This window comes from Panthera uncia (genome assembly GCF_023721935.1).
Source record: "Panthera uncia isolate 11264 chromosome C1 unlocalized genomic scaffold, Puncia_PCG_1.0 HiC_scaffold_4, whole genome shotgun sequence".
NCBI lineage: Eukaryota > Metazoa > Chordata > Mammalia > Carnivora > Felidae > Panthera > Panthera uncia.
The window spans coordinates 8393379-8408011 of record NW_026057585.1 but is presented as its reverse complement, the minus strand read 5'-3'; the positions used below and the strand labels follow the sequence as shown (position 1 = coordinate 8408011).

The following is a 14633-nucleotide window of genomic DNA, read 5'->3' as shown; positions in this document are numbered from 1 at the left end:
ATCTTTACTATTTCCTTTCTTCTACTTGCTTGGGTTTATTTTGTTCTTTTTCTAGGTTCTTAAGATGAAAACCTAGATTGTTTTGAGACTTTTCTTTTCCATTTAAACATTTAATGCTATAAATTTAATCACTTCCTTAACTGCATCCCACAAATTTTGATATCTTATATTTTCATTTTTATTTAGGTTAAAATATTTTCTAATTTCTCGATTTCCTCTTTGACCCTGGGGTTATTTAGAAGTCTGTTATTTAATTTCCATGTATTTGGAGATTTTCCTCTTTTACTTATTTCTAGTTTAATTCCATTATGGTTCAAGAATATACTTTATTATTTAAATTTATAAAGGTTATAATCTATCTTAGTAAATGTTCCATGTGTACTTGAAAAGAATGTGTATTCTGCTGTTGTTAGGTTCTATATGTGTTCTTTAAATGTTAGATTCATTTGATTGATGGTGTTGTGAAAATCTTCCGTGTTGTCGATTTTTTTTTTTGTCCTGTTCTATTACTGAGGGGTGTTAACATCTCCTATTTTGATTTATTAATTGTCTATTTCTCTATAATTATGTCAATGTTTGCTTCATGTACTTTAAATTTCTGTTATAAGTCTCACATTCATATAGAACTATTCTGTCTTCCTGACAAATTGATCTTTGATCATTATTAATATCTCTCTTTATCTCTGACAGTATCTTTTTGTCTTGAAGAATGTTTATGGTTTGCAAGGTATATCTTTCAAACTGGATTAGTCTTTTATTTGTAAACACTTGTGTATATGTATATATGTAGTCTGTATATAATTGGGTCTTCCTATGCAATAGTGCATAGGAGTTAGCTTTCTAAATCACAGATGCGATCATGTTATAGCTGTATCAAAATTTTAAATAGCTCCACATTGCCTATAAAATTGAGACTCTATAAACACAATTTAGTAGTTTTTATTATTAATATAGGGCCTTTATTGTCAAGCCTTTAATAAACCGTTGTGATCTCATGCTTAAGTAAACAACATGAAAATTGACTTAAATCTATGTTGGATAACAGGAGGAGTTGATAGTAATTAAGCACCTGTAAGTAAAGAGTTAATGGTTGTTTTATACTTAGTTTTGCTCACTTTCTAGAGCTATGCCATCCAGTATGGTAACTAGAGGCCAAATGTGGCACTTAAATTTAAATTAATTAAAATAGACCAAATTAAAAAAAAAGTCAGTTTCTCAGCTCCAGTAGCCACATTTGAAGTGATCAGTAGCTACCGCATGTTCCTGTTATTGCAGAAAGTTCTATTGTATAGGACCCATCTAAAGCAAAGATTGACAGAATTTTTCTTTAAAGGGCCAGTAGCAAATTTTTAGGCTTTGTGGGCCATGTGGTTGGTCTCTCTTGCATCTATACAGCTTCATTGTTACAAGGCAAAATGGGAATATACAATATATAAATATGTTGGCTGTATTACAGTAAAGCTTTATTAAAAACAAGTAGGGACTGGATTTGGCCTGTGGGCCGTAGTTTGTTGATCCTTGATTGTCTAGAACATTGAATTTAATTCTTTTTTTTTTTCAATATATGAAATTTATTGTCAAATTGGTTTCCATACAACACCCAGTGCTCATCCCAAAAGATGCCCTCTTCAATACCCATCACCCACCCTCCTTTCCCTCCCACCCCTCATCAACCCTCAGTTTATTCTCAGTTTTTGAGAGTCTCTTATGCTTTGGCTGTCTCCCACTGTAGCCTCTTTTTTTTTTTTTCTTCCTCTCCCCCATGGGTTTCTGTTAAGTTTCTCAGGATCCACATGAGAGTGAAAACATATGGTATCTGTCTTTCTCTGTATGGCTTACTTCACTTAGCATAACACTCTCCAGTTCCATCCACGTTGCTACAAAGGGCCATATTTCAACATTGAATTTAATTCTTGATACCTTATTTAAAATTGTATATTGACAAAGGAATCCTCGGGGAATGAAGTAATTTAAAACCATTTCATAGGAAGAATGATAATAAGAATTAGAGATTTTAGAATGGTTAAGAGAAAAAGAAAAGTTAGGGAGTGTTGATAATTCTCTTCAAATATTTGTCAGCTATCATGTAAAAAAGGAATTAGACTTCTATGTGACTAAGAAAGGCAGAACAATGACAATTGCATGGAAGTTATAGGGAAGCACGTTTTAGTGCAATATAAAGACAAACAGGATTGGTAGGATAGTGAGTGACTAATAAATGCTAATAAATTAGAGTGAATTATGCATAAGATAAGGTTTGAATTCAATGACCTGTCTGATTTTTTTTTAAATAAAAAATTTTAGGGCTCTGTTTATTCAATCCTTTGTTATCATATTTAGTTTTGGAATTAACTTATTAATTACTTGTTTTCTCTTTTTAAAAAATTTTAGCCAAAGAGAAACTCGTAAGTCTCTTCACTCTAGTTAGGTAGTTTGATCATTTTGCATACGTGTGTGCTTTGGTTGTCATGATTTATGGTGTTCTTAAATAGGTAGAAAACCAAAAGCTTTTAGATGAAAAGAAACAATTTGAGAAGATTGCTGAAGAATTAAAAGGAACACAACAAGAACTGACTGGTCTTCTCCACACCAGAGAGGTTTGTTTAGAAAAGATACATTTTGTCCTGCAACATTTTGTTAGTAGAGTACAGATTTACAGAATAGATTATGGTATAGCTATTAGCTTTGTGAAAGATTTCTTCACAAAATTCCTTTCAAAGGAAGTGTTCCTGCTACATTTAATGTACTAATGATTTATGTGATACACATCTAGAAAATCTTCATATTCTAATGTGGGAGAGAGAGGTCAGCATTTAAGATATCAGGAGTATGCATGATGCTATGGTTTATAACAATCACATTTTTGATGTCTTCAGTATTCTTAATTTAAACATTTAAAATTTAACTTTTGTTAAGTTCTTAGTTTACAATAATTTTTATAGTGCTTACGTTATAATTTTGGAATATGTTTTTTATTTTATAAAGGTATTTTTTCAATACATAACAGTATTACGTTGTAACTATACAATAGTTTAAAATAGTAAGAACAGCTTAGTTTTTAAGATACTGCCTGACTTCATTAATTATTATATTTTTTCTTGATAATATAACATTTTAATGGAGATTAATTACCTGGTTGAGTAAAACTGATGAAAATATTTTATAATTTGTAAATATAATTTTACTGGTTGAGCTTTAGAATATCAAGATGGAATTTACTTGTATTACATTTGTCATTATTCATTATTCTAAAATTATAATGCTTTTGGCATTAAGTCTATTAAATTTTAAAATGTGACATTTTCTTTTTTTTTTTTTTTTTTTTTTTATTTTTTTTTTTTAACGTTTTTTTTTTATTTTTGGGACAGAGAGAGACAGAGCATGAACGGGGGAGGGGCAGAGAGAGAGGGAGACACAGAATCGGAAACAGGCTCCAGGCTCCGAGCCATCAGCCCAGAGCCCGACGTGGGGCTCGAACTCACAGACCACGAGATCGTGACCTGGCTGAAGTCGGACGCTTAACCGACTGCGCCACCCAGGCGCCCCAAAATGTGACATTTTCTTACCAAATTTTTGCCTAATATATGAGTTGATTACAGACTGACCATACTTTTAAAATAAGAATATTGTAAAAATGTTTGCTGTGATTATACACATTTATTTTCCAGAGAAAAGTGCATGATTTGGAAGTACAGTTAACTGCCATTGTGACAAGTGAGCAACATTATTCCAAACAGGTTAAAGAGCTGAAAACTGAACTTGAAAATGAGAAGTAAGTTTTCTATCTTATAAATAGCTTATATATTTCATTTTTAAGCTTTCTGGTAGTTAATAAATTAGTAAATTATATTCAATATTTATTTGAATGGGGTTAAAGTTGTATTTTATTCCTAATTAGAGATCAAAATAATTTATTAATTTTACTGCTGATGAAATTAACAATGGTGTGTGTGTGTATATATATATGTGTATGTATATACATATACACATATACATATATACACACACCATTGTTAATATATATATACAAATACATATACATATATACATATACATATATACATACACATGTATATATAATTGACATAAAAAGAGTATATCACAAAGTTGAGAACTTCTTTAGAATATCAATATATTACTTTTCTTGGCGATACTTAGTTCCTCATAAAAATAATTATTTGCAATTCTACCCATTTATTTTGGTTGCTTGTTAAATTATTTCATAGATTTGTTTTGGTGAAGTGACAAAATACATACAGGTCATTGAATTCTGGGTAAAACTTATTAACCAAAATTCCTTTTAGTAAATGGACTGGTTATTTATACATTAGTTTAGTGTTTCCTATTTCAACCTTTCAAAGCTATGTTTGCTTTTTCAACCTTTCATTTTTTAATCTACTCTTAGATGAATTTCCAGTATTGGTTAAGTAGGAGAAGATAATAGGTGCTTGCTACTGAAATCATTCCATAGAACCGCACAGTTCCCCCTTCTTTGATTTAAAATTGATCCTGAGTGCACTAATAGCAGTAGTAATCTCTCTTCCAGTGTAGAGTATTTGAGATCTTGTAAGAGCAGTTTAAGTGTTGTACACAAAAATTAAATCTTGTTTTACTTATTTTAATGAAAATATTTTGTTAAAAATAGCTCATGCCTCATGTGCTACTATAATCAAATCACCAGAAGTTTGGAATAGTTTTGAGACTGTCTACTAGAGAAAATTATATGAGAAAGTAAGACACCCTTCAAAATTTGTGGAAAAGTATGGGGAGATGAGGTGTAGGGAATATGCAAGGAAATCTGTGGCATCTTAACTTAGTGTTGAAAATTTCAAACGTGTAGAGGGAATAATGTAATGAAGCAGCACATAGCTATCATTGCACTTCAGAAATTATTAATTAATGGCCAATCTTATTTATATTCCCAGCCCTTTCTCCCTTTCCCCTAAGATTATCTTGAATTAAATTCTACATCATATAATTTAATAGGTAAATATTTAGGTCTGACATGTTTTTAAAAAACAGGCTTAAGACTACTGAACTAAATGCAAGCTGCAACAGACTTTCACTGGAGAACAAAAAATTAGCACAAGAAACAAGTGAAATGGCCCTAGAACTCAAGAAACAGCAAGAAGATACTGATGTGAGTTGTAAAAGAAAGTACCAGTGACTTAGTTTTCTAACCTGTAAAAATAGGGGGTTTGAATAGATGACTTTCCAAGATTCTTTACCCTTTACAAATCTGATTATCTTAGAACTGATCCTCTGTTTCAGAAGAAAAATGTGCATATTGATTTAGATGGTGATAATGGGCAACAGACTATAGAACTACCCATTGATAAAGTTAATGTAATTTTAAGCGTTAGGATTTTTATGAATATTTATTCAAGTATTTATTGGGTAAATCATATGACAGTGTGGAGGATACAACGATGAATAAAATACCTTCTTTCCTCATTAAGATCTTATGACTCAAGAGAAGAACTAAATGCTCAAATAACTTAAAATACTATGTTATATGTGTTGTTTTGGGGACAAAATGTTATCTTCTTCCTTGGAGGAAGAGAAGGCTTCAGAGAGAATATAGCATTGATTTTGGTCTTAAAAGATGACTGATTATAAGTTCAGTAGGTAATAGTGAATGGAAAAGCATTCCTTGAAATCACAACAATATGAACAAGGATAGAAGGCCTTAAAGTGTCACTGGGAGACAATAAGTAAGACTTGCTTTTTAGCTGTTGTATATAAATTACTAGGGGAATAATTAAAATAAGGCTGGAAAAATAGTATGCAAGTTAAATAGCTCACTGTCTTGTTTTATATATAACTAATTGAATTTTATGGTGACAGATAAAGGTTTTAAATATTAGTTTCAATTTTATTTTTGTTGAAACAGAATGATTAACATAAACATTTATTATTTCTTTAGAATAGCAAAAAGAAAGAAGAACGGATGTTGAAACAAATAGAAAATATGGAAAAAACTGAAACACAATTAAGGCAAGACTAATGAGTTGGCTTTTTTTTGTCTGGCAAAAGATTTTAGTATGTTTCTATTTGTTATGGTTAATTTAAATTACACTTAATGTTGGATATGGTATAAAGTAAAAAATTAGAATGATTGCTTTGGAGTTCTGCTTAAAAATAAAATCATAACAATGTCTTTTGTTCTATTGTTGAAATAGGTTAGACAGGAATTTTAAAGCATCACGAAGAAAGTAATTATATGCAAGAAAATTTAGAAGCGAAATTTAAAAAAATTAATGTTATTTTAAAAAGTTGTCCATGTTTCTAGGTGTTTTCACAATCGTCTATTTTTAATGCCTGTAAACCAGTCAAGTGGATATAACAATTTATTTTAATCCTTGTTGGTTTTAGAGATGACATTTTCCAGTTTTCCACTATCATAAATAGTATTGTAGTAAACATCTTGGAGCATACAGATTTTTTCCCTTATTTTGAATTTGATAGGATACATTTCAAGGAGAATTTACTGAGTCATGGTTTCTAGTCAAATGGTTTCTAATAGGTTATACTAGTTGTAAACCATGCAGTACAATCACTATTGTATGAAAATGCTGGCTCCAAATATCTTTTAATTTGTTTTGGGTATTATTATTAATTTATTTGATAATATAATAGATAAAAACAACTCATTGCTATTAGGACTTGTAATTTTCTTTTTTGGGGGGTAAGTTTTGGAATTTTTTGTGTTTGCTTGCTAGAATTTCTTATTTCTAAAATTGCTTATATCTGTTGCCTGTTAATACTTTTGAGGTCTTGTTTACTTACTGATTTACTTAAGCTTTAAATAATATATTTACATACATTTACAATATATTACAGTACATATTTCCCCCAACTTGTTGTTTTCCTTGCATTTTGGGTAATTTTTTGTTGTGCGTAAATTTTTTTAATTTGAATTAAATCTAGTTGTCTTTTTTTGGTAATTTTTCCATTGCTTTTCTACTTAGAAATGTTTTGCCTGCTTAAAATCACATATTAATCTTTTCTTTAGTTCTTTTTCAAATTGATATATTGATACTTAGTTTTCTTTCTCTTTTTCAAATCATAAAAACATTTGAAGATAGCAGTTTACTTCTTAACACAGCTATGGATCTATGACTTAGGTTTTGATATATAGTGTTTATAATGTTTATTTTCTAAACAACCTGTTCCTGTATTTTAAGTTTCCTTTTAATCCATTAGTTAATTTAGATGGTTTCTAAATACTTGGGGGTCCTTGTCTGTACTTATATTTTGAAGTATTAAGCTTTGGCTTCTCATTTTGGTTAATATATAGGATTGAGGATTATATGAGGTAATGTGAATAATACTACATATAGTGTCTGGCCAGTTAATTATTTTACAAGGCCAGTTATTTCATATGATTGAATAATATTTATATATTTCTATAAATAGAAATAGCTTCAAGAAGGGGTGCCCGGATGGCCAGTCTGTTGAGCATCGGACTCTTGATTTCAGCTCAGGTCATGATCCCAAGGTCGTGGAATCAAACCCCGCATCAGGCTCCACACTGAGCATGGAGCCTGCTTGGGATTCTCTCTCTCCCTCTCCCTGTCCCTCTCCCTCTGTCCCTCTCTCCTGCTCATGTGCTCTCTCTAAAATAAAATTTAAGGGGCGCCTGGGTGGCTCAGTCGGTTGAGCGGCTGACCTTGGCTCAGGTCACAATCTCGCGGTCTGTGAGTTTGAGCCCCACATCAGGCTCTGTGCTGACAGCTCGGAGCCTGTTTTGGATTCTGTGTCTCCCTCTCTCTGACCCTCCCCCATTCATGCTCTGTCTCTCTCTGTCTCAAAAATAAATAAACGTTAAAAAAGAAATTTAAAAAAAAAACAAAATAAAATTAAAAAAAAGAAAAAAATAAATAGCTTCAAGGATTCAAGACAAAAGACCATTGCTTTCATGTGCAACAAATTTTTAATTTACAAAATTTTGAAAGGATAATACATGCATATGGTACAAAATTCAAAGTGACAAAGGGGGGCACATAAGGAAAGAAAACTGTCTTTCCTTTGTCTTTCTGCTATCTAGTTTCCCTCCCCAGAGGTATCACTGTTTCTTATGTGTGTTTCCAGAGATACTCTCTCTCTATGTAAGGATATTTGTCTATGCAAATATCTCAGTCATGTAGTAGTTCATTAAAAATCACTTGTATTTATGTCCCTAATTTATTTGTATAAAATAATAACTATGTCTTGACTATGATGACTAATTTAAGACTAAGGAAGAGTAAAGTGAAGTCTTGATTTAAATCAGAAGTACTTCTTTCTAGAGGTTTTTTTAGTGGAAAAAGGATCTACATAGTTTCAAGTTAAATGTATAAATTCATTTAAATGTAGGAGAGGAGGTATATATGTTGACATTAATGCATGAATAATTACCAAACAAAATGAAAATCTAAACCAACAAAAAAATATAGTCAAGCATTTTAGAAATCCCAGAAAATGAATAGAACAAAAAATATAAAGTTTATTACTATATCACTCTTCCATTTCCTTTAAGGAATGAACTGGAATCTGTGCGAGAAGAACTAAAGCAGAAAGGAGATGAAGTTAAATGTAAATTGGACAAGAGCGAAGAAAATGTATGTTATATTTAATAATAAATTGTAGAATAGAATTTCAAATCCTAAAATCACCATGTGTGTAAAAAAAAATAAAGTGGAATATTCTAGTGTATAAATAGTGATATAGGGACTATTGTAGACTGCTGACCTTAAAAATACAGGCAAAGCTGAGTTATTTTGCTTACAGGATTTATAAATAAAAGAAATAGTGGTATAATTCTAAATTTCTTTCATAAATCCTCAACATTTAATGTTGATATACATTTTTAGGCTAAAGAGGCTCAAGAAAAAATTTGTCAGTAAATGACATACTGATAAAATTGGTAAGTGTGTGTTGTGCTTTGGTGGGTATGATGTCAATATATAGAGATAGGAAGAAGGTTTTCCGGGAAGAATATCACAAAAGTGGAATAGTACAAAGTATGTGATTCCACCATGTTCTAGGCACTGTTCTGGGTGTCAAGCTTGGACTTCATTTGTTCTGGTGGATAATGTGTGATCCAATTAAAGTTGTTTTTTTTTTTTAATGCTTATATATTTTTGAGAGAGAGCAAGCGAGAGCATGGGGGGAGGGGACAGAGAGAGAGAGAGAGAGTGGGGGGGCACAGAATCTGAAGCAGGCTCCAGGCTCTGAGCTGTCAGCACAGAGCCCAAGGTGGGGCTCGAACTCACGAATCACTAGATCATGACCTGAGCGGAAGTCAGATGCTTAGCTGACTGAGTCACCCAGGTGCCCCCAATTAAGATTTGTTATTAGGGAAGTGATATTTTTAATTTTTAGGAATGGAATGAGGAGATATGAAAGGTGCTGGAGTCAGTTGGAAGGCTTTAAAAAAGTGTCCTGAAAGCTCTGGAAAAAAAATCTTGGAAAGGACTTTGGCCTGGTTTAGTTTACTTACTTCTTCCTGAATTGATTATTGTGGGTAAGGGGTAGAGTAATTTGGCAAAGCCTGAGGTACTTACCCACCTGCTCCTGGAGACAGATTAGCTTCGATCAAACAACATGGATTTAGCAGGATTATCATGGAATTTACACTAACAGAGTTTTCTCGGGAAAGAATGGTGGCCAGACCAAAACATAGGTCCTCTATATAGATGCTGTTGGAGCCTGTACGGGGCATCTAATCAGGATAAGTTTCCTGGAAGAAGTGACATTCAATTTGAAACCTTAGATTAATAGGAATTAGTGGAAGGCAGAGAGGTGGACATAAATATATCAGGGAAAAGAGTGTTCTAATTTACAAGTATACACACACTGTATACAGACCATGAGAGAGTCTTTTGTATTTAAACAATTATGAAAAGTTCATCTTGGTTGAAAGGTGGAGTTTAAGATTGTGGTAATAGTGTAGAGAGTAGGGAAAGATGAGAGTGGAGAGATGAGGATAGGGAAAATGAAAGTTGGGAGAGATGAGGGCAGATTATTTAAAGTCTCATAAACTATATTTAGGAATTTGAGGTTATTGAAGAGTTTTGACCTGAGGAATGTCATGTTTATTTTTAGAAAGTTGTCAGACCATCTCAACTAAGGATGAGATGAGCTAATATTTTGAAGGGCTTACAGTGTACCAGGAACATTCTAGTTCTCTATATATGTTATCTTAGTTAACTGGAACTTACTTTTGTCCTCTTTTTATGAATTAAGAAATCAAGCCTCTGGGAGCACCTGGGTGGCTCAGTCTGGTAATGCATCTGATTCTTGACTTCGGCTCAGGTCATGATCTCACAGTTTGTGAGACTGAGCCCTGCATCAGGCTCTGGCTGGCAGCACAGAGCCTGCTTGGGATTGTCTGCCTCTTTGTTCATCTCTCCCTGCCTCCTCCCCCCAATAAATAAATAAACTTAAAAAAAAAAAAATTGAGACTCTGAATGGCATGAATAAGAAGTAGTAGTGGTAGTGCTAGACTTCTACCATTCTTTAGACTCTCCCATATTTTTTTCTTCCAAAAACATATTTTTTACTTTCAGTTTCATACTTACTACGTTCAACCAGAAAAAAACAATTTAATCTTATCCTAAAGACTTGCTATGTAATTTACTGCTTTAAAATTTGCATCGGAGGCTGCCCAAGACCCTAGTCCTTTTGTTTGTGTTGTGGTAAAACATGAATTTAGTGTTTAAAATAAAAATTCTCTACCAAGAATTTAAATTTATGTTATCAATGTACAAGATATTAGTGATGAGTTAAGGGAAAAAACCCCAAAATGCAAAACAAGTTGTTAGCATATTTAAGCTTTTTCCATGGTTGGATTTCTATTTACCTATTGAAACAGCTTCTCAGAAAGAATCCCAATTTGTAAGTAGTTCTCAGATATTTGCCTGGCATTAATATTCATTACACTTTTCCCCCCAGTCTGCTACCTTAGTTTAGACATTTATATTGTTTCATGCATGCTTTATCTGAGCCTATTTTCTCATCTCTAAAATGGAGATAATAATACCTGACCTGTCTTTATCATTGGGTTGTTACAAGGTTCAGATCTAACAAATGTTTGTGAAAGACATATTTAAAAAATTATAAACATTTGTATGCAAGACAACTGTTAAAAATCCAGGGTAGCAGGTGCCTGGGTGGCTCAGTTGGTTAAGTATCTGACTCTGGATTTCTGCTCGGGTCATGATCTCATTCATTGTTTGTGAGATTGAGGCTTGCGTTGGTGCTGATGCTCAGAGCCTGCTTGGGATTGTTTCTCCCTCTCTGTCTGCCCCTTTCCCACTTGTATGTGTGCATACGCACACACATGCACTCTCCCTCAAAATAAATAAGTAAACCTCTTTTTTAAATTTCAGGGTAAACTGGGAAGTTAATAAAATATAAAGTGATTGTTGGGCCAAGATAAGAATGATGAACATTAAAGACAGTTTCTTTTTTTTAAAAAAAAGAATACTGAAATAAACTGGGAGAATGGATATTTTTGTAGAAATATAAGACTAAGTTTTATAATTCCATTTCTATAAGATTCTCATAGAAGAAAATTCTGTTAGCGTTTTTAATCTGATGTCATATAATGTTTTTTAGGCTCGCAGCATTGAATGTGAAGTTTTAAAAAAAGATAAGCAAATGAAGATATTAGAGAACAAGGTATTATCAAATTGCAAAAAATGTTTTTGAGATAAGAGACTTTGTAACAATATATGTATGACTAGATTCTTTAGGAGGAGTCTTTACACTGTCTTGTAGAAAGAGATCTCAATTCTCCATTGAAGGCTTTAAGGAATAATTTTGGATTTTTACTGCAGGTTTCTTTGAAGAGGCCATTAGTTCAGGAGTTTTGTACAGTGCTTCAAAGAGCAAAGTTTCATTAAACTTCTCTTTAGTTATCTCTTCCCTTTCCCCAGATTTCACACTCTCAGCAGCTGTATTTGTTGCAGATATCTTTAGAGCGGCAAGATGCTTTTAAACATTATTGTTAGACTTTGCTCTCATTCTTATAATCAAGGGAGCTACAGAAAATTTTCTCGTCTTTTTATGTGAAGTTATGAAGTGTTTTTACTGCCTGGCTGTCCATCCCAATTCACTCTTCCTTTCTCTGTCCCTCACCACACACTTGTACTAAACTTGACCTTCTTTATAGTTGAGTAGTCCTCTGGAAAAGTATGTGATAGTTTAAATCCTTTTCAAGAATTTTTGGACATCCTACCAAATATATTTATCTTCATTAGCCCTAAATTTGGAGATTATTTAAACTTAAAAGGAATGAAAACTTGTTACTTTAATTTTCATTAGCTTATTCAGAAAGAAGGGAGAGTGAGATGGGGCAGTCAAAATGACTTCAAAGTTGATAGTTTTGATGCCACTATCATTTTAGTAAGGTATATAATTTTTGGATGGTAGTAATGCCAATAATAAAGAAGGTTTTTTTAGGAATACCAGTATTTGAAGTCTTTTCAGGTCTCATTCTGCTTTTTGTTTCTGCTGATTCTTTTGTGTTTTTTAATGATTCTTTGGAATTTCATCTATGGGATTTCTTTGTGGTTTGTATTAAAGTTGGGATCTTCCCCAAAAGATTTTCTTGGGAGCACTGTTCACCAGGAACCATTTTAAATTAAATTCTCCATTTTTAAGTTTTTCCAAATAATAGAGATAGCATGAATTAAGCCTATAAACTCATATAAGGCTACCTCATGTCTACAAATTTCAGGGAAGATTTTGATACCTTTAACTTAAGTGTTAGCATCAAGACAGACAAGTTTTCTTACAGTACCCTTCTGTGTGGCAGATTTATTTCTTGTTTACATTTTCATAGGGCAGGTAGTCTTTTGAGTTTATGGCTTTATGCGGGGTTGTGTTATTGAATTCTTTACCTTTAGTGAGCTCTAAGTTTTATCTATTTCCCTTACCCTAGGTAGTTTCAACATACATCCTTAGCTGGTTTTAGTGCTACCCCCAAACCTACTATTATCACTTTAAATTGTAATTTCAAGTAAGCAGATTATCTGTTTTGTAGCCATTTACTTTTAAATTATCAGGAAGGTTGTTCAGAGTATCTAGCTGCCTTTTCTGTCAAAATTGGAAGTAAGGAAAAATTATATACACAAATAGTTGTACCTGCTAATATGTTTATACCAGTAAAATTGCTGTGAAAATCACTTTTCTTTAACTTTTCTTCCGTGAAGTAGACGGTTTGGGGGTGGGGGATATTAAAAAGGAGATAAATAAGTCACTTTAAACAACAGTGCCGTGTATTACTCAGCTTTAGAATAATACTTAACTATGACTGCACATGGGTTTTGCAGTAAAAATATTTAACACAATAGTTTGTGCTAAGAGAGGTTAGTTCCCCCCCCCCCTTTGGAGTTTCTATTTTGATGGAAATTAGGACAATTTACAAAGTTGTAATGTCTTAGGACTGTTTAGAAATCTGTGCTTTTATGGTGCTCCAAATATTTCTTAGCCTAATGCCTCTTGATCCAATCATGCCTGTGTACTCAGGTGAAATAGTCTCTTAAAGTGAGATTTAAAAAAAGTGGTTTAGATAAGAGGAATTAGAATGTAGCTAGAACATAGAGTATCACCTTATTTCCCTTCCCCAAATATAACAAGTAAAAGAGACTCAGAAATGAGAAATGGGGAATAATGAGTGGGGAATAATTAAATGGGGAATAATGAGTAATAATGGGGAACAAATTACAGTTAATCTTATCTCTGGCTGTAGCTTTTGAAAATCCAATTAATATAATTCAGCCTTCTGTATAGAATTTACCAAGAGGCGCATTTTCTTCATTACAATTTATACTTGATCACATAATTTTTGACATTAATGGAATTACTTAACCACATGATTTTTGAAATGACCTCTTTGTTACCTTATGCAATATTTTTGTTTAAAATTACTTATTTTGACTGGAATATTGAATAAAATAATTATAATTTCTCATAATTTGTAGTGTAACAATTTAAGGAAACAAGTTGAAAATAAAAGCAAGTGTATTGAAGAACTCCAGCAAGAGGTACGTGCTGATTCTCAAAATCAAACTATTAAAGGAAAACTATTTTTTTCACTATACTTTTAGAGAATAATGCTTTTCTTTCCTTTAGTAATTTCAGTCTAAGTCAGTGGCAGTGCAAAATTGAATCACTAAATGTAATTCTGTATTTTTAATTTTTTACAGAATAAGGCCTTAAAAAAAAAGGGTACAGCAGAAAGCAAGCAACTGAATATTTATGAGATAAAGGTATTTGGACTCTTTGTTTTTAAAATACTAGTAAGTAGATGAGAACTTAGGAATTTTAAACTCTTCATATTGTAGCAGTAATTTTCAGAAATTATCTTTTGAGATTACAGGAATCCTTTTAGTTGTAATAGAGTACTTGTCTGTGATTTAGCTGAATTATAATAATATAAGCAGCTTAAAATACATGAACATGTGTGGTATATGTGTGTATTCATATTCCTTACCCATACCTCCACAATTGAGATTGAGTAGATTTTGGGATGGAGCCTTGGAATCTACATTTTATAGAAGCTCTACATATGATTATCTGGCTGCCCAAGAAGTTTGAGAACCATTGGTTTTGTAGAAACAAATTAAACTTAGGGAATGTCA

At 32.3% G+C, this 14633-nt stretch overlaps 1 protein-coding gene across 3 annotated transcripts in view; it reads left to right on the top strand.

Annotated features, from left to right (window-relative positions):
• Positions 1–14633, top strand: part of SYCP1 (synaptonemal complex protein 1) — a 123166-nt gene that overhangs the window by 50877 nt on the left and 57656 nt on the right. For all 3 annotated transcript variants that reach the window (XM_049616501.1, XM_049616499.1, XM_049616500.1), the window contains exons 17-24: positions 2493–2597; positions 3669–3772; positions 5023–5140; positions 5927–5997; positions 8522–8603; positions 11605–11667; positions 13974–14036; positions 14199–14261. In XM_049616501.1, the coding sequence (XP_049472458.1) occupies positions 2493–2597; positions 3669–3772; positions 5023–5140; positions 5927–5997; positions 8522–8603; positions 11605–11667; positions 13974–14036; positions 14199–14261 (669 nt within the window). The remainder of the gene's footprint in view (positions 1–2492; positions 2598–3668; positions 3773–5022; positions 5141–5926; positions 5998–8521; positions 8604–11604; positions 11668–13973; positions 14037–14198; positions 14262–14633) is intronic.